Here is a 27,868-nt window from a genome sequence, read left to right as displayed (position 1 = left end):
CATCGGGTATCCAAGGGACGTGCATCCCTTAAATACCCGATGTGTACGTTTAGTTACCAGCGCGCTGATGCAGTGAGCTGGTAACTAACGTACACATCGGGTATCTAGGGACGCACGTCCCTTGGATACACGATGTGTACGTTAGTTACCAGCTTCCTGCATCAGCGCGCTGGTTACTAACGTGCACAGCGACGCCGAGCGCGCGGCGTCGCTGTGCTGATCGCTGGTGAAGCTGTCTGTTTGGCAGCTCACCAGCGATCACATAGCGATTCACCAGCGATCCTGACACATTGATATCGTTGTCTGGATCGCTGGTGAGTCGCTATGTGTGACTCCAGTCTGAAGTAAAGCTCGTTTTAACGTTTGGCCTGAGAATAGATCCTGTGCTATAGGGATTAATTTTCTCTCCGACAGGTTAATTTTCCAAAGGCTTCCCATGTGGAGGATGTGCAATTTGATCGCATTTAATCCACTGTGGCGCCTTCTCAGTAATGGCGGGAGCAAGATTTTTAATCGAAGCTTGTCAAATTGGATACAATTTTCCGTACATTAATTTCTCGATAGCTGTAATTTTTCTTTAAGGCTTTGCAGTCTAGTCATAATTTTGCAGGACTCTGGGCTATTCCTTTTCCTTACAGATTTCTCTTCTCACACACCAGGGCATTTTACAGCATCATCTATCTTTACACCCATGGACCAAAATTTTGGCTCATAAATTACAAACATTACTGCTCAGATTTTTTTTTTTTTGTGTATACAGGGAATGCCTTTTATCCAACTATTTAATTTACTTGAACCCTCACACTTACAAAAGTAGCAATTATGGGGAATTACTATGCACTTTCCATATAGTGGCTCAAAAATTAGGAAACTATTTTCCAGGAGTATAAAGTGATAATGGGAGACGCCTAGTGAGTAGCCCCTTCAGGTGGATATGTCATTATAGGGGCATTCCCACCTGAGATATTTATGGCATATACAGCTCCCACCTTTGAATGGAGAGCTCCTAGTCCATGTGTGTTTCTTTTTCTTAAAGGGGTTGTCCAGTTAAAATAACTTATCCCCTAATCACCAGATAGGAGATATCTTGTTGATTATTGTGGATCCCACTGCTGGGACCCGCACTGATTGGCAGAATGGGAAGATTTTATACCTGTTAGAATGGAGCTTCATTGTGGTGATCAGTTGACTTGGGACATCTGCGAATATGACAGATTTGCAGATTGAAGCTTCATTGTTTATCTAGTCACAGTGGCATACATCCAAGTGTGGCTGTGCCTGGTACTGCACCTCAGTCCTGTTTACTTGAAGGGAATCTGTCACCTCATTTATCTCATATAAGCTGCGGCCACCGCCATTAGGGTCTTATCTACAGCATTCTATAATGCTGTACATAAGCCCCCGATGTAACCTGAAAGATAAGAAAAACAAGTTAGATTATACTCACCAGAGGTGGTCCGGGTCCAGTGGGTGTCGCAGGTCCGGATCTGGCGCCTCCTATCTTCATGCGATGACGTCCTCTTCCTTGCTTCTGTCACGGCTCCTGCGAAGGTATACAAGTACTGCAGTGTGCAGGCGCCGGGAAAAGTCAGAGAGGCCCCCAGCACCTGTGCACTGCAGTACTTTACTCTGTCCTCAACAGGGCAAATCAGTACGCCTGCGCAGGAGCCGTGACAGAAGCAAGGAGGAGGACGTCATTGCTAGAAGATGGGAGACACCGGACCCAGACCTGCGACACACATCGGACCGGACCGCCCCTGGGTGAGTATAATCTAACTCGTTTTTCTTCTCTTTCAGGTTACATCGGGGGCTTATCTACAGCATTACAGAATGCTGCAGATAAGCCCCTGATGGCGGTGGCCACAGCTTATATGCAAAAAATTACGTGACCGGTTCCCTTTGAGTGCATTGAGCCTCTATCGGTGTGAGGGTCATCTTGCAGCTATAAAAATTAACTTAAAAAAAACTCTTGTAATATTCACACTGCCCACTATAGCTTATTTTAGACTTATTTCAAGGAAAGCGCACATGTGAAGGGAAGAGTGGGGTCAGCTGTGTTATCATCTATTGTTGTTAGTGCATCCCATGTTAACTGCTTTGTGTATCTCAGCTTGTTGTAAAAAAAAAAAAAAAAACTGTCATTGCAATCCTGCCTCTGATGGTAAATGGCCTAATGAAAACTCTTCCCCAAAAATGTATACGGTAATTATTAAAAAATTATAATATTGCAATTTTCAAACAAAGCTTGAATATTTTTTAAAGATTGATATGAGGGGGAATAAAAGCCAAATATTCTGGAAAAAAAAAAAGAGCATATCAAAAACCTGATTTAACCCCTTAGTGACTGAGCCAATTTTGACCTTAATGACAAAGCCAATTTTTAAATTCTGACCACTGTCACTGTGAATATAACTCTGGAACACTTTAATGGATCCTGCTGATTTTGAGAATTGTTTTTTCGTGACATATTTTACTTTGTTAGTGGTAAAATTTATTTGATATGACTTGCGTTTTTTTATGAAAAAAAATGAAATTTGGCAAAAATTTGAATAATTTTGCAATTTTCAAACTTTTAATTTTGTGTCCTTAAATCAGAGAGTGGTGTCATACTAAATATTTAATACATAACATTTCCCACATTACAACTTTCCATCAGCACAATTTTGGAAACATAATTATTTTTAGTAGGACGTTATAAAGGGTTAAAAGCGGACAAGTGATTCCTCATTTTTCCAAAAAAATTTGCAAAACCATTTTTTTTAGGAACCACCTGTTATTTGAAGTGACTTTGGGGGATCAATATAACAGGAAATACCCAAATGTGACACCATTTTAAAAACTGCACCCCTCAATGTACGCAAAACCACATTCAAGAAGTTTATTAACCCTTCAGGTGCTTCACCAGAACTAAAGCAATGTGGAAGGAAAAAATAACACTAAACGTTTTTCACAAAAAAATTTACTTTAGGCCCAAACTTATATATTTTCACAAGGGTATCAGGATAAAATGGACCACAAAATTTGTGCAATTTCTGCTGAGTACACCAATACCCCGTATGTGGGGGAAAGCCACTGTGTGGGCTCATGGCAGGACTCAGAAGGTAGGGCGCACAGTTTGTCTTTTTTGAGCGCAAAATTGGCTGGAATCGATGGAAGGCACCATGTTGCATGCCTAAACAGTGGAAAAAAAAAACAATTCTAACTCCAACCCTAACACAGCCCTAACCCCAACACACCTCTAACCACAACCCTAACACCAAGGCCAACCGGAACCCCATCCCTAACCCTAACTGCAAAGAATGAAAAAAATATTTTTATTTTATTATTTTTATCTAACTAAGGGGGTGACAAAGGGGGTTTGATTTACTATGTTTTTTTATTTTGATCACTATGATGGTGTCTATCACAGTGATCAAAATGAACCAATAGGAAAAATCTCCCATTGTTGCCGGGTACCTGCTAGCAGATCTTCGTAGGAGCACTGCTCATGCGCCCGCCATTATCTTCCAGGAATACGATGCGGGGATCAGGGGATGGAGCAGGAGAGTCTGGGGATGGCGGAGGTACCGGGTGGGCTTGTGGGACCCCATTTATCTCTCCTCTGGTATGCTAGATCATATCAGGGGAGAAAGAAATGAACGGAAAATCTGCCTTTTTTCTCTAGCCACCTTCCACAACGGTATACGGAGGTTGCCTCTTTGCCCTGATGGGGGACAGGAAACACCAGAGAGGTTAAAAGGCCCTCTCACCTGCCAGTGTCTTTCCTGTTCCCCATAGGGCAGGGAGAGGTCCGTATACTGTGGTGGCCGGCGCCTGCAGTAGCGTGGAACAGGGGTTACCTGTGCCAGAGTGCCGGGCAGCTAGTGGTCGCGTCTCGCCTCCTCCTCGACGCTGCTCCCGCCGTCACCTCAGGTGACATCGGGACCCCTCTCTGGCTTTCCGCGCCCCCGTGAGGGCAAAGCAGGCCAGAGATCCCGGACCGGGGGCCTCTCGGAGCTCCCCGGTCCTCTCCCCCTCCAGCGCGCGGCGCCTGGGCGTCCCGGAGGTGACGTCAGTGGATTGCACGTGTCACTTCCGGTATCTGCGCTCCTGGAGGACACTGACTTCCGACTAATGGCCGCCCCCACACTGCACGCGGTGCCCACTTCCAACGCTGGCACATGGACCCAGGAGGGGGAGGGGGGAAAATCGCAATGCTGGAGGGCAGGCGCTGGCTCCGAGGAGCATAAAAACCCTGCTGAAGGCTACATGGAGGTAAGACAGATTCCTCAACATGGATAGCACTTCATTCGTCTGCAGAGCCCAGCGCTGCCCCTGCTGCAGTGAGTGTTTGCAGGGAGGGGGTCCGTGGGGTGGTGATATCATTTAGGTGGCCCCTCTGTCCTGACTTCTCTCTCCCTCTTGTTTTAGGGAGAAAAGTCTACCCCCAAAGCAGGAGCTAGGAAAAAGTGCCCAATCTGCAATATTAAAATGCCCTCGTTATGGGATAAAAAACTTTGCCGGTCTTGCACCAACAAAGTAGTTAGAGCGGAGCAGCCGTCCCTTTTAGATGAAATTCGCTCCCTGGTCAGACAAGAGGTGCAGTCTTCCCTAGCGGATTTTACTCCTCCGCCACCATCCCATTCTCCAGGGAAGAAAAGGAAAATGCAGGTTGAAGACTCTGATTCTGAGTCTGACCTGTCTCATACATCGTCCGCTCTGAAAAAGAGAGTCTCCTAAAGAAATCTTGGGAGACATCTACGTCCACTTTAAAGGCTAACATCGCCCCCACCTGCGTCGCTAGAGCTCTGTTTCATTGGCTTGAGGAGCTAGAAACCCATATATCTCAGGGTACCTCCAGGGGTGAATTATTAGACTCCCTACCCATCCTGCATAAGGCTAATGGGTTTTTAGCGGGTGCCTCCATAGAATCCATTAGGGTGGCCGCTAGATCTCTGGTACAATCCAGTTCAGCCAGAAGAGTGCTCTGGCTCAAGATGTGGAGCGGTGACATCTCCTCCAAGGCCAGACTATGTGCCATACCTTTAAGGGGGGCTATGTCTTCGGACCAGCCCTAGACGAAATCCTAGAGAAAGCCACCGACAAGAAAAAAGCTCTCCCAGAACAAAAGCCTTACAAAAAACGGCTTTTTCGTGCCCCACAGACTCAAACCTCCCAAGCAAGAGGCAAAGGCAAAACAGGGAGATGGAGCTAACCGTAGGTTAGAGGAAAAAATATTCTCGTCCTACAGCAACAGCAGGCCCAACCAGAGAAGCAATGACTTCGACCCGGTGGGGGGGAGACTCTCAAAATATGTACATCAGTGGGAATACATCACCAGTTCCCACTGGGTCCTTGATATCATCAGGGAGGGCCTTTTGATAGAGTTCATCTCCTCCCCTCCACAGGGTCTAAAAGTCACTTGCCTTCCGACCCCAAAAGATCAGAGGACACTGCGACTAGGTCTCAGAGACCTCGTGGGATCAAACGCAATCTCCCTGGTCCCGGAATCAGAGTGGGGTCAGGGCCATTACTCGCGGTTATTTCTGGTAACCAAACCATCAGGCAAGGCCCGTATTATCATAAATTTGAAGGGACTGAATCGGCATATAAAATACCGAAAGTTCAAGATGGAATCAGTAAGATCAGCCATCCCATCAGGCCACACTTCCTTATGTCGACCATCGACTTAAAGGACGCCTATTTTCATATTCCAATCCACCCAAGACACAGAAAGTATCTGAGGTTTGCGGTACAGGGGAGTCGTCAGGTGGAGCACTATCCGTTCAACGTCCTTCCATTTGGCAACTCCTCAGCACCAAGAGTGTTTTCCAAGGTAATGGCAGAAACTGTGTCATTCATCCGGGAGTCAGGGCGTCTGTATAGTACCTTACCTGGATGATCTGCTGATAGTAGCTTCCACCGAGACAATCCTGGAAGCCCAGGTATCAAAAACTCTGGATACGTTGATCTCTGGGATGGATCCCAAATTTGAAAAAGTCTCAGCTGTGGCCCTCCAAGACCAGAAAGTTTCTGGGGGTTCTTTTGGACTCTGCAAAACAAATGTCCTTGCTTCCAGATGACCACCGTCTAACCTTAGTGTCAAAGGTCAGGAAGTTCAGGGACATGACGTCCCCTACGCTCCGGGAAGGCAGGTCGGTCTTGGGCTCTATGCCAGCGTCTATACAGTCGGTAGCCTGGGTTCAAGCCCACTCCAGAACTCTTCAGACTCACATCTTAGAAAACTGGAACGGTCATCATGGTACTCTGAACAAGAGAGTGTACACGCCAGTTCGAGTAAGAGCCTGCTTAGCATGGTGGATGAACTCCAGAAACCAGCCCGGCAGAGGCGTAAGTTGGAACCAGGTCCCTCTGACTACAGTCATGTCAGATGCCAGCAGAAGGGGCTGGGGGGGTGATGATAAATCATATCCCATTCCAGGGGCTCTGGGATCAGACAACGAGCGGAAAATCGTCCAATTTCAGGGAACTGAAAGCTGTGGAAGGAGCCCTTCTGGCAGCGGGTCACCAGATTACTGGACATCACATCCGAATATATTAGGACAACATGACCACAGTTGCTCACATTAAGCACCAGGGCAGTACAAAATTCCGCAACCTGAAAAGGATCTCCACTCGAATATTCTGTTGGGCCTGTTGTCCCTGTCAGCGGTTCTTCTAAATGGCACCTCCAACATACAGGCAGACTTTCTAAGTCGCCAGGACATCCACCCTGGGGAATAGAGTCTCAGAAGTTTCAGATTGCTGGTAGACAGGTGGGGCCGGTAAAAAACGAACTGGATCATGTTCTCCATGTTATCCAAGACCTGGAGATTTTCCAGTGCTGGGGGGCGTTACACCCTTATTTCTCAACACCGTTAAAAAGTGGCGCTAAGGAATAAGTACCCTTAACTACCACCGTTAAAAGGTGTATCGTCTATCATTAAGGGGTTAATAGGTCATTTTCCGACAGTGGCCTCCTTTTTACCTTTTCATTGCATAGTCTGTATAAGAATGTATTCTAAACCTGACCGGTAGTACTTGAGGAACATGGCTGGGGGTTACCAGGTATAGATTGGGGACATTTTCACTGCAGGTGAAGGGGTACTTCTGGAATACCACACACACAGACTTTCAATATAAAAAAAAAAAAAATGACGTAGCACTGTATACTTTTGATTTTATACTCTAGCCTTCTGCATTGACTGCTGCGACTGGAGAAACAAAGTTAGACGACTCACATGGCCACAGCAATCCTTTAATTTTTTTCTTTGGCGTATTTTGAGTACATGAGAGGCTATAGATCCATTGGTTATATACGTTGGGGATGAAACACCTTATATAAACCTCTGACTTGTAGGAAAACAGATGTAAACATACTCTGCACTTCAAGGCATTTCCAGCAATTGTACTAGTGATGAGCAAGCATGCTCGGATAAGGTGCTATCCGAGCATGCTTAAGTGCTGATAGAGTATCTTCGGCGTGCTCAACAACTAGGTTTGAGTCCCTGTGGCTGTTTGACAACCACAGCACATGCAGGAATTGCCTGTTGGTTAGGTAATCCCTGCATGTGTTGATTCTGTCGAACAGCCACGAGACATGCAGCTACAGGGACTTGAACCTAGTTTTCGACAATGACGAAGATACTCTAAGCACTTGAACATGCTCTGATAGCACCTTATCCGACCGAGCACACTCGCTCATCACTAACTAGTACTTGTCTCGCAATTCTCTGTATCCATTCACAAGGGCAGAATACAGCTTGGTTGCATTGATCCAGTGCTGGTATTTGGAAGCCCATAAAAGGCTCCTGTGTGGACAGTAATGAAAATAAATGTGTTCTTGTTTCTCTTGTTAACAATTTTTTTTTGAGATTCTAAAAATATATGTCACTGGTAAAGTGCTTTCCAAAAAGTGGCAGACATTGAGAAAAAACAAATGCAAAGTGCAAACAAAAATGTAAAAAAAAAATACTTTACACGTTTTATTCTGTCTGCCTAAATGTGCACTTTATATGTTACAGGTCACTCTGGAGAACTGTGTTGAGGTTGGTCGCATCGCGAACACTTACAATCTCACTGAAGTCGATAAATATGTCAATAACTTTATCCTGAAAAATTTCCCACCCTTATTAACTACAGGGGAGTTTGTGAAGCTCCCTTTTGATCGTCTCGCCTTCGTGCTTTCTAGTAATAGCCTTAAACAATGTTCCGAGCTTGAACTGTTCAAGGCGGCGTGTCGCTGGTTACGTTACGAAGACTCGCGTATGGATTATGCTGCAAAACTAATGAAGAACATCCGATTCCCTCTTATGACACCACAAGACCTTATCAATCACGTCCAGACGGTGGACTTCATGAGGACTGACAACACGTGTGTAAATTTACTTTTGGAAGCTAGCAATTACCAAATGATGCCATACATGCAGCCGGTTATGCAGTCAGAAAGAACTGCTATTCGCTCAGACAACACTCATTTGGTGACACTGGGAGGGGTTTTAAGACAACAGCTGGTGGTCAGCAAAGAACTGAGGATGTTCGACGAAAAGGCCCATGAGTGGAAATCTTTGGCTCCAATGGATGCTCCCCGGTACCAGCATGGAATAGCAGTCATTGGGAATTTTCTCTACGTGGTTGGTGGCCAAAGCAATTATGACACAAAGGGAAAAACTGCTGTGGACACTGTTTTCAGATTCGATCCTCGCTACAATAAATGGATGCAAGTGGCATCGCTAAACGAAAAGCGTACCTTTTTCCACCTAAGTGCCCTCAAAGGTCATCTGTATGCAGTTGGTGGTCGAAATGCAGCCGGTGAACTTGGTGAGACATTTTTTATTTTAATTAGTTTATACTCCGCTCTTTTTACATATGGGAGTTAATAATGGAAGCTGTAGCGATGTACTGGATCAGTCTTATGATAGATCATACAGCACCAGTGAATCCGATTATCTTCTGAAGGGATCTTTTGGGCTTTCTGTAATTAAAGCAGAGCATAGAGTAATTTTATCTATTTTAACGTTAAGTGTCAGTGAGGGTCAGGGCTGTGGAGTCGGTAAGCCAAACCTGCGACTCAGACTCCTCAATTTCCCTTCCACCGACTCCGACTCCAACATATATTGCTTATATTTAAGTGAAAAATGTATTGTAGTACAATGTGAACATCAGACATTTAATCATTTTTATGATACAATAATCAAGACATTTAGATAGAACATAATATATATTTATTGGAATACAACTTTAGAACACAAAAAACTGTAATAAATTGTAAATATGTAATACACTATGTAATATCGATTTACATGAATATATATAAATATATATATATATATATATATTGTATATATCACTATGTAATAAACTATGTAAGTGGCAAAAAACAATTTTCAACAAAAACATACTAAATAACATTTGTGCAGTCTATGAATTTTTTCTAAGAAATATAATTGCCTCCATCAGATCCTCCTTCATAAATGACCTAAAATCTGACCTAATAATTTTAAGGCCAGAGAACAACCTCTCTACACTAACTTGGGTTGGAGGCAAAGCCGTAACCACATGGGCAACATCTCTAACAATTTCCAAGTATAAAGAAATTGCCTCATGCACAGTCAGTTTTGATGAACGGTTGAATTTTTCTTTTTCTTTGAGAGCAAGTGAAACATTTTGCTGAAATATGGTCAATCTGCTTGCTATAGGAGACGGAGTGAAATCTTTTTCCTTGCAGCAACGCTTTGCCTGCTCCATATCATCCAAATACTTGTCAAAGTCAAACTCTTCATCTGATGAGGATGAAGATATGGCAGCAGTAGCACTGTCAGGACCCAAGTCCTCTTGCGCCTGGCAGTCCTCCTGTAGGCCACTCATCCTAACTGCTACCTCAGTCAGAGCTTCTTTTCCTTTAGTAAGCTGTTGATCATCAAGCAATATACGATGACTTGGGTCCACATAAACTTCTGCCAGAAAATTTTTATTTTCCAATAGCTGTGTCTCTCTCCGTTTCATTGAACCAGAAATGCCATCTGTGATTAAATCTCCTCTTTGGGACAGGCAAAATAGCAAGTTCTTCCACTCCCTTATGAAAATGCCAGGAGTTAAATCCTCAGCTTGTAATTTTTTAGTCACGGTAAATAGGTGATTACCGTATATACTCGAGTATAAGCCGACCCGAGTATAAGCCGACCCCCCTAATTTTGCCACAAAAAACTGGGAGAACTTATTGACTCCAGTATAAGCCTAGGGTGGGTAATGCTCCATAGATTATTCCCCCATATGGTGTCCCCAGAAGAAGCTCCATAGATTATTCCCCCATATGCTGCCCCCATAAGAAGCTCCATAGATTGTTCCCCCATATGCTGCCCCATAAGAAGCTCCATAGATTGTTCCCCCATATGCTGCCCCAAAAGAAGCTCCATAGATTGTTCCCCCATATGCTGCTGCTGCATGTAAAAATAAAAAAGACATACTCACCTCTCCGTCGCTGGGTGTCAGGTGCCGGTGTCACTGCTGGCACCTGAGATACTCACGTGTCCTGCGTCCATGGCTGCTCACCGCTATCTGCCACGTCATCAGTCAGTGACGTTCAGACTGCAGGGGGCGCGGCGCGCACTAACCACGTCACTGCGCCCTCTGCTGTCTGAAGTCACTGACCGATGACAGACAGCAGCAAGCAGCCATTGACGCAGGACAGGGGAGTATCGCTATACTTACCCGTCCTGACGCTGTGTCTTGAGCCCCCAGCTTCTCCGCGCTCTCTTCCTGCCTTCAGTGGTCATGTGGTACCGCTCATTAAAACTCATGAATATGCGCATATTCATGAGTTTTAATGAGCGGCACCACGTGACAGCTGAAGGCAGGAAGAGAGAGCACGGGGAGAAGCTGGGGGCTCAAGACACAGCGTCAGGACGGGTAAGTATGACCGGACACCCCCGCCCCCCCTCCCCCTCTGACCCCCTTTGTATATGACTCGAATACAGGACGAGAGGGGGACTTTCAGCCCAATTTTTTGGGCTGAAAATCTCGGCTTATATTCGAGTATATATGGTAAGCATTTCCTTCAGTTCAGCCACCTGTGTCCTTTGACCTTCATTTAGGGTTACCTGAGGGTTCGTTTTAGCCAGGATCAAAACTAGGGGGGAGGAGCAGAACCTCATACTGCACACCTCAGCTGCTGCAGAACCTTATACTGCACACCCCTACACTTGAAAATAAAGCCTTCACCTTAAGATGTGGTGAATGCAGTCTATTTATTCCAACTATCAATTGATGTGTTACTGAAGACGAGCAATGCCTGTCCTGGGCGTCCTTTTGGGCAGCTATGAGGTGTACCTGACTGGTGCTAAAAAAAGAGTGTTAGTCTGTGTGTTACCCGGCTTTCATTCATTTTGGTACAGATAAAATGTGGATAGACAGATATGGATAGAGCAGATTTCTAATCTGCTTTTGCTATTGAAAACATTATCTCTGAGCTCAAAAACCTTTCAGGTGATGCTGTTTTTTAAAAAGCTGATCTGCTTTTGCAGCTGAAAAACGTATCCTCAAAAAGCGCAGCAAAAACGCTGTGTGTGAATGTAGCCTTAGATCAGGAATAGAACAGCCATTTATAAGACATTTCATAACTTTCCCAAATTCCTATGAAAAAATATTCAGCACATTCTGCATTGAGCTACTGTACCCAATTTATTATATATTTTAGGAGTCGGACTATTTTATACCGACTCCAACTCCACCAAAATGAGCTCCGAATCCACATCCCTGGTCAGGGTGTAACTTGCACTGAAATGCCAAAATGCAAATGTGTTATAACCTATCGACCATGAAATTATTTTGACGCAATGTTTTATGCAGACTTTATAAAGTTCTCTGATGCAAATCTATGAGTAATATATTAGGACTAGAAATGGGGCGGACCCCTGGATGTTCGGGTCTGGCGGGTTTGGCCGAACAGTTAAAAAAAAAAAAAGTTTGGGTACCAGAACTGAAACTTGGACACCAGTTCCCACACGGTCAAATGACAGTGAAAGCCCACAGCTGCCGTCTGCTGATGAGACTACTGCTCCAATCAGCCTAGGCCTCCTGCAGCTAATAACAGCAAGAGCAAATGGCGGCTGATGGAAGTATTCATCAGCCTTCACCTGCGCTTTAAATAAATAATAAAATAACAAATGGGTTTCCCTGTATTTTTGATAACCAGCCAGACAAAACTGACAATTGGGGGCTGCAACCCTCAGCTGTCAGCTATTGAAGGGTCTCCTCACTGTTTTTTTTTAATTATTTAAATAAATAACAATATCCATAGCGCTTTACCAGCCTCAGAATACCAGTCCCCAGTTGTCTGCTTTAGCTTGATTGGTTGTCAACAATGGGGTAACCCCATGCTGTTTTTTTTTAACTATCTGATGTCACTTTTGTTAGCGGCAGCAGGCATAGGCTGGCGAGAGCAGTTGTCCCATCAGTAGACATTAGTGACCGGAGGTAAACTTTTTAGCTCCAATCACAGCTGCAGGCCTACGCTGTCATTTGACTGAGTGGGAACCGTGGCTGTCTGACCGATGGTAATGATTTTACCGCCTATTAGAGGCAGTATTTGCCGCGCTGTCATGCACATGACAGTGCGAGAAACACCCGGTGTTCAGGCAGCCAAACCAGAAGAGTAACATGGACTTCCTGGTGAAGTCTGTGTTTGGTGCCCGAACAGTACATGTTCGGTACGGACGGCGAAGTTTACTGTTCAGGTTCGCCAATCTCTAATTAGGGCCTGACAGCCAGTTAAACTCCTTTTGAGGTTTGAGTATTTTTATAATATGTTAGCTGATGGGTGGCAGCCCATAGCAATGTGCTGGTGGTGACCGATTTGAGAACATGGCTGGCAGTCAGTTGTGATCGAGTGGCTACAACTCCAGGAGAATGGGGAGGCTTGCTGTGCTGCTGCTGTTAAGAGGCATTGAGAGTAACTGCACCGACAGCTCTTCTGCTGCCATTCATTAATTAAGTCCTAGTGGTCACATTCTTTCATCAAATGGAAGCAGCCCCAAGTTATCGACTGTCAGTATTCTCGAGATTCTGTGACTGGAACACTATTTGATGGATTCCTTTGCTGTGACTGTGATAGTGTTACTGGGGTCTGAAATGTCATCCGGGGTCTCGGAGCGGGCAGTGTTTTGCGCCTCGGGGCGGACAGTGTTGTGTTTTGTTGTGCCTCGGGGTGGTCAGTGTTGTGTTGTGCCTCGGGGCAGGCAGTGTTGTGCTGTGTTGTGCCTCGGGGCAGGCCGTTTTATGCTGGGATCACGGGGTAGCCACCGTCATTCAGATCTTGTATCCTATGCTTCAGGTTTTTGTTTTGTGTTCGTGTTTAGGTTACATGGGGATGTAAAATCTTGGAAAATGTTGGTAAAATTGGTTTGCAATGTTTGCAGTTGTCAATTTGGCAGACACCAGAATTTAGATTGGTGGTTAAATCGCCAACACACAATTACTTTTGTTGTTAAAATTTTCTTATGTGAAGTTGTACAGTTGAGATTTTGGCCATAAGGGTCACCCATGGTAATTCACACTTCGAGATGATTGTAAGCAACAATTGCAGCTCATTGAATCTTACACATTATTGAAGAACATAATGGGAGCGAACCACAGTCTCAGTGGGAAATATGTATATCAAGATAAATCTTGGCTGTCCAATCTGTTACATAGCGTTCTGATCCCCATTCACTATTCGTATAGATTAATAGAGGTCATTGTACATGGATGTCACACTTAATGTATATCACGCCAAGGCCGGATACGCATCAGTCATACTTTTTCATGCATTTCTTACATTCCAGTTCATGAAAGTATAGGTTTATAATATTCTTTCCAGGGATTTTGTTCATGCCATTATGTCACCAGTTTTCTGTAACCAGAAAAGTGACATTTGTTTCATGTTACTCACATCCTGTACAGTGCATCCATAAATGTTTGTAGGTAGGTTGATGCCATGTTTTCCTTTCTACTTGCACAGAAGTGTTTGGGGCCTTATCATACCCTCACATGTACACGGTGTGTTATATCCCCAGATTAAAGCTGCACGCAGTGTAAAGTCGTGTCCAAGGCGTCGATATATGGAGCTGAAAGAATTCTGTATGCGTCCATTACTTTTATGTTTTTAAGCTTAGTACTGCCATATTATGTAGCCATAAGGCCCGGCTTGACCCCAGATGTAATGACTGCATATATATTAAGGACATGGCAAAATTTAAGAGACCACTTCCAAATGTTCAGTTTATACGATTTTTCTCTTTATAGGTATATTTTTGATAAAATGTAAATTGTTCTTTTAGTCTATAAACTACTGACAACATGTCTCCAAGCACTAAATTTTGTTGTTTTTTTTCTCTGAAAAGGAGAAATGGTCAACATAAAAAAAAAACCCAGTGCGTTCAGACCTCAAGTAAGGCAAAGAAAACAAGTTTATAATCATTTAGAGACAACAATACTAATGTTTTAACTGAGGAAGAGTTCAGAAATCAATATTTTGTGGCATAACCATGATTTTTAATCACAGCTTTCATGCGTCTTGGCATGCTTTCCACCAATCTTTCACACTGCTTCTGGCAAAAAATGTAAGCAGTTCTTGTTTGTTTGATGGCCTGTGACTATCCATCATCCTCTTAATTACATTCCAGAGGTTTTCAATGGGGTTTAGGTCTGGAGATTGGGCTGCCCATGACAGGGATTTGATGTGGTGGTCTCTTAATTTTTGCCAGAGCTGTAGTTTTGGTAGTTTGATATTGTCAACAGCACAGTAGATATGGGATTACCAACCAATGTAAATTATCAGAAGGACATATACAGATGCATAACATTTAGTTTTAGGGCTGGAAATTATACATTGTCAATATCAGTCTTATTCCAAAAAAAAGCAATTAATAACCGGCCATGAAACTTGTCTTTGGATGACTTCTTTGAAGTTGTAGCACCTGAGAAGTCGTCAGAATGTGGCTGAAGGGTGTAAGCGCTCGGTGTGCACCTGCTTATTGATTTACGGCCGTTGTCGGAGCGCGCACATTGCTTCATTCTTCATTATCCCCTGCAGCTATAACAAAGCTAGAATAAAGAAAGCGGCTTCAAAAGCAAAAGGCAACGTCCTGTTCTGAAATGATTTAAGAAGAAAAATCTCCTGGCAAATAATGTATTACAGTTTGTCGTTTTCATACACCGAAGGGTTCCCTTTACTATTCATGGGTACACCGAGTTCTCCTGAAATATTCAATGTAGTTTGCCGTTGGAGATGTTTCACCAACTACAGTCCCAGACGTTTGATCGTTGGGTCCCATAAACAACCCCATGGCTCATTCCCTGTGTGCTAGTGAGGTCAGATATATGGCAAGTAATGGCACACTTCCTGCATTTATCAGTAGCTACAGAGAATAAGTGGCGAGTAAGATCACAAGGCACAGACGACTAGGTCTTGTGAACGGGGCTTCAATATTGATAGCCTGTTCTGGAGAGAGCCATGAACAGCTCTCGGCTTTTTTCCAACAATCTCTGAATGGAGGTAGACTGCTACCCCGTACACAATACTGAGGACACTTTCCATAATGCATTCTCTCATCTTAATATAATGCCTGACGACAAGCTATTCATTCTCCTTCTGAAGATCCAGCTAGTAATGTGGATGTTGGGTGTAACCCTTTATAGGGTAATCTGTCAGCAGGTGTTTGCTACTTAATCTGAGAGCAGTATTATGTAGGAGCACAGAGCCTGATTCCAGGAAGAAGACACTTGTTCAGCAGCTTGCTGCAGTCTCAATATAATCATTGTTTTATCATCAGGAAATTATCATTAGAGGACTAGGTGTCACGTGCAAACCATGTCAGGGTAATCTGTGTAAACCAGCCCCCCAACAATTAGCAGCTTTCTGACAATGTACAGTGTACATAACAAAAGACTGACTGGCACTTCCAAATCAGAAACCTGGTGTGAACGAAGAGTAGCCATCTTTATAAATAACAAAAAAAAGAGTTGTACTCTGTAGTGCTAAAGCATGTAAATTTAAAATATATGAAATATGGATAGAATTACTCCTCTAAATAATAAGAAAATATAGACACTTGGCACAAAATTTGGCCAATTCATGCTTGCCCAGCAGCCAACGAAAAGGCAATCTCAGGTTTGCTGGGAACTAAGGCTAGTTTCAGACTAGCGCATTTTACATGCAGCGCTTGGCGCAGCCAAGCCCCGCCCCCCGCACATGGCTGCATGCGATCTGCACACCCTATCTTTAGCATAGGGTGCGCAGACCATGCGCTGGCAGGATTTTTGCGTGCGTTGCACACTTTTGAAGGTGCGCCGAGCGCACCAAAATGCAACATGGTTGCACACCGGTGCACCTTCAAAAGTGCGCAGCGCACGCAAAAGTCCTACTAGTGCACGGTCTGCGCACCCTATACTAAAGATAGGGTGTGCAGATCGCATGCAGCCGTGTGCGATAGTAGGAGGAAATGACCGGACAGGGTGGGGCTTAGCAGCGCCGTGCGCTGCATGTAAAATGCGCTAGTCTGAAACCAGCCTTACATGTCTAGTGTGACTCCCTCTCTTAGGCTGAAACCTGAATTTATGGGTGTGTAGGATCCTGCTACAATTTTAAACATCACAGAAGCTTAGGTATCCATGGTTACATACACACATATAGTGACAATTAGGCCTGCTTCACACTTCAGTTTTTTTACGTCAGTCAAAATCCGTCGTTTTGCAAAAAAAAAAACTGATCCGGCATTTTTTTTGGCGAATCCATTTTTTCCCCATTGACTTGCATTGCGACGGATTTTGATGGCTGGTCATCCGTTTTTTGACGGATCCGCCATAATTTTTGTGTCTGCTATCTTGATTGGACGGACAATGAAACGTTTTTTGTGTGCGTCGAAAAACCGGATAGCAACGGATCCGTCGCTGTCCGCCATGCGTTATAATGGACGCCTATGTGCGGCGGATCCGTTGGCAACTGTTAATTGACGGAATCTGCCAACGGATCCGCCTTTTTAAACTGAGCACGTCCAAAAGAATTTCCTTTCATGAATTTTAACCCCAGATTTCGTTCTGGCAGCAAAAAATCTCTCTCTGTGTCTCTCTCTCTCTCTCTCTATCTATCTCTCTCTCTCTCTCCTTTTCCAGAGTCATGTCACTTTAAATTTCATGAACTACCAGCTAAAGCGGATCCGTCAAAAAGCGGATCCTGTGTCATCCGTTTGTGGCAAAACGGAAACGGATCTGTTTTTTTACACTCTGGCGGATTTTGACTGCCATAAAAAAAACTGAAGTGTGAAACAGGCCTTAGCTGTTAGTGTTTATAGCCATGGCTACCTAAGCTACTACAATGCCCTGCACAGTGGGTAAGCAACATAGCAAATCAGAAGAACTGTACTATATTTATAATTGGAAGTACTTGCTAATATTTTTATTACACCTACTACATATTGGGAATACACTTTTAATATTAGGCGCATTTTGTAGACAGTGACTAGGATTTGTCCAGACCTGCATTATACAATTTGCCTAAAATGACACTCTCTTTATGTGAGTTCGGCGGCAATGTAATTTCTCCTGCAGCTTTAGGCTAGGCACATCTGCTTTAGAGGCTGTCACAGATTTTATCATGTTTGGTGGAAAAAGATAGTTTATTATGCAGTGTTATTTTTTTTCCCCTGTAAAGTGATATCATTACAGAACCTAACACTCCCCAGTGCAGCAAAATGGTGTTTGTTGGGTATCGTTGGTGTCTCTAATATCGCTAATCTGACATTTTTGATTTTCTGTCCCGATGAAAGAACAGAGACACTGTAACAACAACATAGATGTGAACCCGGCATTATGTGACCTGAATAGGAGTTGTATACTACTACCACAGCACCCCTAGTGGACAAATGACAAATAGAACTTTTTTTTTTTTATTTATGTATAGTGGATGGGAGAGGATGAGACAAATGCACTGTGAAGTATTTTTAGAATAATCTTTACATGATTTATGATTTTTTTTCTCCACTTTTGAAACTTCAAAATCTCATTCATTCTCATCTGGACTGCTGCAACTCTCTTTACTGATCGGTCTCCCTCTAACCAAACTTTCTTGTCTCCAATCCATCCTGAATATGGCAGCCAGGGTCATATTTCTGTCCAGCCTCTTCACAAATGCCTCCACCTTGTGCTAGTCATTGCACTGGTTAACCATTCACTACAGAATACACTATAAACGTATCAATCTCGCCCACAAAGCTCTCACAGTTCTGCACCACCCTAAACCTCATCTCTCATTTCTATCTTATCACACTACCCATGCCCTCCCTTCTGCAACTGATCTCAGACCAACATCCTCCATAGTCTGATCTTCGCACCTCCGTTTCCAAGGCTTCTCTCATGCTGCACCAGTTTTCTAGAATGCACTACCCCAAACAATACGGCTAATACCTAGAACCAATGTTTTTAAGTGCATTAAATGCACATCTCTTTAGACAAGCCTATTACCTCAACTCACTAGGGGTACCTCAGAGCTCAGTTCTTGGCCCCCTTCTCTTCTCTCTACACGGCCCCAATTGGACAGACCATCAGCAGATTTGGCTTTCAGTACCTTCTTTATGCTGATGACACACAACTATACACGTCATCCCCCGACCTTATCCCCGCTGTACTACAGAATGCCAGTGACTGTCCGTAGTCTCCAACATCATGTCTACTCTTTATCTGAAACTCAACCTCTCAAAAAATGAACTATTTCTGCTCCCGTTGTCTACTAACCTCCCTAAATCTGACATTTCCCTCTCCGTGGGTGGCACCATAATAACACCCCGGCAGAAGGCGCGCTGTCTGGGTGTTATGTTTGACACCACTCTCTCCTTCACATCCCATATACAATCTCTTGCCGCTGACACCTAAAGAACATCTCTAGAATCTGCCCTTTTCTCACCATGGAAACAACAAAAACCCTTACTATAACATTGATCCACTCCCGCCTGGAATACTGCAGCGCTCTATTAATTGGTCTCCCCGTTACTCGACTTTCCCCTCTCCAATCCATCCTTCATGCAGCAGCCAGGGTCATCCATCTGGCTAATCCGTACTTGGACACATCCGCTCTTCGCCAGTCTTTACATTTCCTGCCCATTCATTAATGGATCCAATTCAAAGTACTTGTTCTCACCCACAAAGCTCTCCACAGTGCAGCACCCCCCTACAACTCCTTCCTCATTTCTGTCTATCGGCCTAACCGACCGCTGCTCTCTGCGAACGACTTTCAACTAACCTTCGCACTAATCCATACCCCCCACTCCCTACTCCAAGAATTCTCCCGTGCTGCGCCAATCCTATAGAATGCTCTACCCCAAGAAATTAGGACTATCCACAATTTGCATAGTTTTAGGCGCTCCCCCAAAACGCATTTGCTCAGAACGGCCTATCACGTTCACTAATCAGTCATTTTATGTGTAAGTGTGCGTGTGTAGCCCATTCACTATCTCCATCTATCCCTCACTCCCTCAAGATGGCTGGACCATCATTGTAAATACACACCTGTACTTTGTATCTCACCACCTCATTGTAAATTGTAAGCTCTCACAAGCACAGGGTCGCTTTATTTTGCTTTATTCATTGTATTGTTAACGTTGTTACTTATGACTTGTGTTTTGGAACTGTTAAACTGTAAAGCGCTGTGGAATATGTTGGCGCTATATAAAGATTATTATTAACTCACTAACCTAACTCTCCACTGGTCCCTGGTTCTAAATGTTAATCGTAATCTGCTCCCTCCTATTTATCTGTCTCCACATCCACCATGCACACGGTAACTGCACTTAGACAGATCCTGGATGATGAACGGATCATGCAGTTTTATAGAAAATCCTTATTTATTATAATAATGGCTGGACCATACATAATGAGCACATTCTACCTATCGTGTCCCCCCTATTTCCTTCTAGATTGTAGCTTGCGAGGAGCAGGACCCTCACCCCTTCTGTATCTGGTGAACTGTGCGTTACTTGGTATTGTTTTATTTTTCCCAAAAAAATTGATGATCTAGGTTAGTGGTGTGAAACATTGGATTAATATGAATGTTTTCGAACTGTGAGCACAAGGACCAATTGAATTTTATGTGCTAGTGTATGAGTGATTTTCTAAACAGAACTCAAGTTTTTTGGGAAAAAATCACGAATGTTGTACAACCAGAATCTTGCATATAAAGAGCAGGTCCCGCCTACAGCCACAAAACATGGGAAATGGCACAATGATCTCCACATGGAACCAGTCACTGGCACAATTTATAGACTTGACTGGTCCTATAATATAGGAGCTAGTCTGAACTTGGGGACCTCCCATACATACACCTTAGATAGCAGTCATCTGGCTTGCCGAAAACATGTAGTTAGTATACATAAACTATCGGTGCCTGTTAAGGTGCATTGGAGGCTGGAATTGTTACATTCACAAAATTCACCAAAGTTGCCATCCACCAGAGATTTCACTAGATTATCAATTAATTGAAGAACATTTAACTCATTTCTCTGCTTTTTTTTTTTGTTTTAATTTTGCTTTTACTATTTTATTTATTTTTTTTCTAACCTTTCTGGACCAATATAATTAGATCCTTTGTGAACAAAGTTTCCCCTTAAGTCACTTTTATTTTATTTTTTTTGACTAGTTCTATTTTAAGTGGTTCTTCAGGACTCTTGAAGACTGTAGCTCTCTAGAGCCTGCAGATCTGATGATAAAACTAAGCCCCACAGGTCAGTAAACGAAATACCAGACAGATTTGCTAGCAGCCTTCTAAATCAAGCTCATAAAATGTGGAGTTTCTTTTATAGCTTGTGAGGTCTTTCAAAGTCACTTTATTTCTTGGGGATTTCTTTATTGCCAAGGCACTTGTTGAGATGTATTCTATCAAGTCTCCATGTATCATGCATTTAGCCTGACATTGCAGAGCCAACAGGGCTCCATTCATCATATTCATTTGTCTGGCTGAGATTGTTGTATTTGTGTCTAAGCGAATGTAAATCAGGGAATCACCACACCTATCGATATACTTACTACTCATGTGGTTACAGTAGTTTACATTATTTAGACACTTAAACCGTGTTGGTTCAGCTCTTTGCTTTACTTCAATAAATTTTTATTGCATATTTTCGAAAATGAAAACATATAAGTAATAACACCCCCAACGTAGGGGTTTAAACAAGGGAAACATAAGCATAAATGTGCATACTCATAGATTGACATAATGTATAAAACAGAAAACATATCGACACATGCATAAAAAAAAAATCATATGAAAAGATATATATCTTCAATGCAAAGGGGCCGACCTCTGACTAAGTAACCACGGTTCCCATATTCGATCAACTTTTTTCTTGGTAGCTGACGAGTTCATATTGACAATGTATGTTAATTTTGTCCACCACTTCTCTCATGGTGGGAAGAGACATCCCCTTCCATTTAGCAGCAAAGGTGAGCCTTGCCGCAATCAGAATATGTTACACTATACTCCTGATATATAAAGGAAAATCACTTGTCCTATATGCAACAGTCCCATTGATGGTGTCAAGTTAACCTGAATCCCAGTCACCTCCCTTAACATATTTATAGTATTCCAAAAACGGATCGCCACCGGACAGGACCACCACATGTGGTTCAATGATCCCAATCCAGCAAGCCGAAGTCTGGTTTGGCCCATAATGTACCAGTTGTCTTGGACACCTATACCACCCAAGATACATCTTCTTTAACTGTTCTAGGTGACCAATACAAGATGACACTCTACGTATTTAGCTCTTTGCTTAACCACATGGACATAAGAGACCTCGGTCAGATCATGACCTGATCACTAGTGCTGTATGCTTTAGGCATGCTCCTTAGCCTGTGCAGGGGTCACTGTGCAGAGAAGGGGGAAGAGCTAAATTGTGCTCGTTATCCATTTTGAAGGGGTGGGTATGGGGGCAATACCTTTTATTGTCATCCTATCAGTGATGACATGAGATTGCTGAAAAGTCATCTCTTCATCTCTACAAAACAGAAAGGGGCCCATGTTGACATAACATTGGAGCAATATGTTTGTGTGTATATCAAACCTATCCCTGGGGCTACATTCCTCACATGTCTGTGTTACCATAACTAGTTTTCCCCCACATTTTTCTGAATTTCCTCAAATTACAATAAACACCTTCTTTGTATAGTAGGTGAATTCCAATGTTAAATCATTTACATGGTGCAAGTTTTTTTCTGCATGAATTGCACTGCACTGCAATGCAGATCTAAAAAAACCCAAAACATTTGTGCCCCCATTGCAATCACTTTTCAGTGCAGATTGGCGAGAAGTGTGTAATATAGAGGAGAACTTTCCACACTGCATACAACCTGTACAAAATGCCATTATAATAATGGAGTCATTCTTATTATACAGCCTTTCATGGGTCTAGAATGACAGATTATATAATTTGCTCCTCTTATCTGTGAGCCCTCAAGGGTATTTCATATTGAAAGGATGAAATATGTAAGCAGTATAGCTAAGAATGCCGCCATTTGCTTGTATGAACGATTCCACCTGCAGTAACATGAGACACTGAATTGTCGGATGAGGGCAAGTAAATTTCCAAACCTGACGTACACTTGCAATTTTGGCTAACTCAACCAAACCAGATAGACTAGTCTGACATCGACCATAGGACAATTTTTAAAAGATGTTCAGCCAAAATTGTCCATTTACTTTGCAATTTATTGTATATAGTGTATATGAAAACACTTTTTTTTTTTTTTGAGGGAAAAAGAAATTCAAACATACAGTGCCCTGTGTGAAAAAGAGGATCCCCACCCCACTTGATTTATGCTTTAGTTATGGTTTATCACATGTTTGGGAAGCTGAGTTCAAATTCCCTAGCCACATGCAGGCCCGATCACTGCCACACCTGTTTCAATCAAAAAATCACTTAAATAGGACCTGGCTGACAAAGTGAAGTAGACCAAAAGATACTCAAGAGCTAGACCACATGCAGCGATCCAAAGAAATTCTTGAAGTGAGAAACAAAGTAATTGAGATCTCTGTTTGGAAAAGCTTATAAAGCCATTTCTAAACCTTTTGGACTCCAAGGAACCACAGTTCGAGTCATTATCCATAAATGACGAAAACATAGAACAGTGGTGAACCTTAAGGAGTGTCTGGCTGACCAAAATTACCCCAAGTGCACGGTGATGACTCATCCAAGAGAACACAAAAGACACCACAACAACATCTGAAGAACTGCAGGCCTCATAGTCTCAGATAAGATCAGTCTTCATGACTCCAACGCAAGAAAGAGACTGGGCATAAATGGCCTGTATGGGAGAGTTCGCAGGCAAAAACTACTGCTGAGCAATCATCCAAGAGAACGCAAAAGACACCACAACAACATCTGAAGAATTGCAGGCCTCATATCCTCAGATAAGATCAGTCTTCATGACTCCAACGCAAGAGACTGGGCATAAATGGCCTATATGGCAGAGTTCGCAGGCGAAAACTACTGCTGAGCAATAAGAATAAAAAGTCTCATCTCAGTTTTGCCAGAAAACATCTTGATGATCCCCAAGACTGTTGGTAGAATACTCTGAGGACTGACAAGACAAAAATGAACTTTTTGGAAGGTCTATATCCCATTACATCTGGCGTAGAAGTAACACAGCATTTCAGAAAAGGAACATCATCATACCAACAGTATAATATGGTGATGGTATTGAGATGGTCTGGGGCTGTTCTGCTGCCTCAGGACCTGGAAGACTTGCTGTGGTAAATGGAACCATGAATTCTGCTGTCAACCAAAAAATCTTGAAGGAGAATGTCTGGCCATCTGTTTGTGATCTCAAGCTTAAGAAAAGCAAAATTAAGACTTTGGAGTGGCCTAGTCAAAGTCCTGACCTTAATCTGATTGAGATGCTATGACATGATCTTAAAAAGGCGGTTCATGCTAGGAAACCCTCCAATGTGGCTCAATTACAACAATTCTGCATAGATGAGTGGACAAAATTCCTCTAGAGCTTTGTAAAAGACTCACTGCCAGTTATCACAAACTCTTAATTTCAGTTGTTGCTGCTAAGGCTGGCCCAACCAGTTATTAGTTTTAGGGAGCAATCACTTTTTCACACAGGGCCCTGTAGGTTTGGACTTCTTTTTCCCTTAATAAAGACCTTCATTAAAAAAAACTGCATTTTGCGATTACTTGTGTTATATTTAAATTTGGTGATCTGAAACATTTATATGTGAAAAACATGCAAAAGAATAGGAAATCGGGATATATATGTATGTACATAGACTGTAAAAAAAAAAAAAAAGCCTATATAGTACAAGTAGTGTGTGTTTGTGTTAGTTTTTCTTTTTAACGTATTATAATAAATTGTTTTAGACTTTTAAAGCAAAGCTTCATCTCCAAGATATATATATATATATATATATATATATATATATATATATATATATATATATATATATATATATAATATATTAATTATACATGCACGGCTCCCTAGAACTGTTCAACCTTTTCCCACATATCAGGCTTTAAGTATAAAGATACCAAATGTAAATTTTTGGTGAAGAACAACAAGTGGGACACAATTGTGAAGTTGAATGAAATTTATTGGTTATTTTAAATTTTTGTGGAAATTCAAAAACTGAAAAGTGGGACATGCAATATTATTCGGCCCCTTTAACTTAACACTTTATTGCACCACCTGTTGCTGTGATTACAGCTGCAAGTCACTTGGGGTATGTCTCTATCAGTTTTGTACATCGAGAGACTGAAATTCTTGCCCATTCTTCCTTGGCAAATAGCTCGTGCTCAGTGAGGTTTGATGGAGATCGTTTGTGAACAGCAGTTTTCAGCTCTTGCCACAGATTCTCGATTGGATTCAGGTCTGGACTTTAACTTGGCCATTCTAACACCTGAATGTTTATTTGTGAACCATTCCATTGTAGATTTTGCTTTATGTTTGGGATCATTGTCTTGTTGAAAGACAAATCTCCATCCCAGTCGCAGGTCTTTTGCAGACTCCAACAGGTTTTCTTCAAGAATGGTCCTGTATTTGGCTCCATCCATCTTCCCATCAATTTTAACCATCTTCCCTGTCCCTGCTGAAGAAAAGCAGGCCCAAACCATGATGCTGCCACCACCACCATGTTTGACAGTGGGGATGGTGTGTTCAGGGTGATGAGCTTTGTTGCCTTTACGCCAAACTTATCGTTTGGCATTGTTGCCAAAAAGTTCGATTTTGTTTTCATCTGACCAGAGCACCTTCTTCCACATGTTTGGTGTGTCTCCCAGGTGGCTTGTTGCAAACTTTAAACGACACTTTTTATGGATATCTTTGAGAAATGGCTTTCTTCTTGCCACTCTTCCATAAAGGCCAGATTTGTGCAGTGTACGACTGATTATTATCCTATGGACAGACTGTCCCACCTCAGCTGTAGCTCTCTGCAGTTCATCTAGAGTGATCATGGGACTCTTGGCTGCATCTTTGATCAGTCTTCTCCTTGTTTGAGATGAAAGTTTAGAGGGACGGCCGGGTCTTGGTAGATTTGCAGTGGTATGATACTCCTTCCATTTCAATATGATAGCTTGCACAGTGCTCCTTGGGATGTGTAAAATTTTGGAAATCATTTTGTATCGAAATCTGGCTTTAAACTTCTCCACAACAGTATCACGGACCTGCCTGTTGTGTTCCTTGGTCTTCATGATGCTCTTTGTGCATCAAATAGAACCCTGAGAATATCACAGAGCAGGTGCATTTATACGGAGACTTGATTACACACAGGTGGATTATATTTATCATGAGTCATTTAGGACAACATTGGATCATTCAGAGATCCACAATGAACTTCTGGAGTGAGTTTGCTGCACTGAAAGTAAAGGGTCGAATAATATTGCACACCCCACTTCAGTTTTTGAATTTCCACAAAAATTTAAAATAACCAATAAATTTCGTTCAACTTCACAATTGTGTCCCACTTGTTGATTCTTCACCAAAAATTTACATTTGGTATTGTGAGGTAGCGCTGTCATTCACATAGGGGATTCTCGCTTAGCCGCCACAAAACCAGATCCGGCACGGGTTTTCCATAAAACCATGGTTTATTTATGCAGCATAAACCAAAGCAAGCAACATAAAGTTCATATCAGCATAGCGTCCTTGACAGAGCTTCTCTCTGTCCTCCCTGCCTTCACCACATGTGACCTACCCTGGCCACCTTGTATGGTCCGTAGCCACGCCCACTGGGTCACATGGCTATGACCTCATCACAGATCCTTGAACCACTCACACACATTTTGCACTAGCGTTCCTAAACAAACCCCCTGGGTGGGTTTGTAGGTAACTGGGCTGCCTGTCTCTCCAGCTACCTGGAGACTTCTCCCTGACACATTGACACACTACAACTTGCCCCCCAGGTCGAGAGAACAGTCTCCATCTGTCATACGGCCTCATTCCTACGTTAGGCCTCCCCCGCCCCCAACGGTCAGAATTTCGGCCCTGATCTTTGGCCCTCCAGTCACAGCCTGTTTGCGTCATCAGACTCTGTTTAGTCACCACATTCCTCTCCCTGTTTGTTCCGTTCCCCGACCAGCTCCCCTGGTCAGTAAGGTCCTAAGTCTTAATTACGCCTACTGTCTGGCCTGAGACTGACTCATTCAGCGTCTCACAGGAACTACGGTCTCTCAACGTTATCCTGCCAGTCGAACTACCACTTGCTGACATTCTTCGGCCATCTGCCATGTCACTTCTTGGAGGAACCGTTCGGGTCCTTACATCTTGGATTGAAGGCGGCCGCCACCTGGTATTCCGTACCTCTTTATTGATTCGCCGACTGTCCAGCCTCAACTGCTCAATCTCTTGCAGGTACCCCACTCGATACTCCACGAGCATCCGAAAGTCTCTCAGGCTCTCCACGGAGCCAACCACCATGATGGGAATCCTACCCACTTCACTGGATACCTGGTCTTCATCCTCAGGAGTGATCCTCACCCTCAGCACACCGGAGATATTGACAAGGTCTTGCATTACCTTCCCGAGTCTTCCAACAATTCTCCCAATCAGAGCTTTGGGTACCAGAGCCACATTTTTAACCAAACCAAGCCGATCCATAGGCGTCGAGCAGCTTTCATATTACTCCGCCTGACCAGCTGTTTGACGTGGAGACATTGTAAATGCATCTCTTTCAGGACAGCTACCCGGTTTGCTGTATCTTCCCAGGCTGATATCACCAACTGCCGAGTCTCAGGTGCCCAGTGCACCTTACACGCCTTGACCGCCACTTTGAAAGCTTCATGTACACCTTCCTTCGCACAGGCTTCTTGCATGTCTTCGGGTACCTCGATTACAGATTTGAAGGTCGTGGTCTTGCTCTCTTCCTGGACAGAAGACTCTGGCTTTACCACGGACACTTCCCTCACTAAAATTGACCCGACCAGGTGACTGTCTTCTTCAGTCCTTAGCTCACAAACTTCACAAAAGCTTACCTCTTCATGACCCTGTGCCATGATTGGTACTGGCCGTTCCGCCTTGTTGTCACTCGCGCTCACCCGCGGTAAGTCTTCGTCCAACTTCCTCTCCTGCAGATGATAGTTTCTTTGAGTTCTTCCATCTCTTCCCTAAGGGTCTTGTTCACACTTTTCCAGGTGGACAGGTGACCTCTGAGCTCCAAGACTTCTTTCTCGAGCTCCTCGACTCTGTGCTCGGCCATTTGTCTCAGGACTCCTCGTTTGACATGTTCTTCCATCTCTTCTCTGAGGGCCTTATTCAGTCCTTGCCACGTTACCATGTGACCTTTGAGCCCAGAGACTTCTTTAGCTCCTCTAGTCTGTGCTCCCTGTCTCTCTCAGAGCCACAGTCACCCCCAGAGACTGAGTCACCC

General features: G+C 43.3%; 1 protein-coding gene across 4 annotated transcripts in view; it reads left to right on the top strand.

Annotated features, from left to right (window-relative positions):
• Positions 1–27,868, top strand: part of KLHL13 (kelch like family member 13) — a 151,078-nt gene that overhangs the window by 109,135 nt on the left and 14,075 nt on the right. For all 4 annotated transcript variants that reach the window (XM_073543476.1, XM_073543477.1, XM_073543478.1 and 1 more), the window contains one exon: positions 8,004–8,799. In XM_073543476.1, coding sequence (XP_073399577.1) covers positions 8,004–8,799 — 796 coding nt within the window. The remainder of the gene's footprint in view (positions 1–8,003; positions 8,800–27,868) is intronic.

This window comes from Dendrobates tinctorius, unplaced genomic scaffold (genome assembly GCF_039654945.1).
Source record: "Dendrobates tinctorius isolate UK_male_01 unplaced genomic scaffold, ASM3965494v1 ptg000133l, whole genome shotgun sequence".
Classification (NCBI taxonomy): Eukaryota; Metazoa; Chordata; class Amphibia; order Anura; family Dendrobatidae; genus Dendrobates; species Dendrobates tinctorius.
Note: the sequence above shows the minus strand (reverse complement) of the source record. Positions and strands in the feature narration are given on the sequence as shown.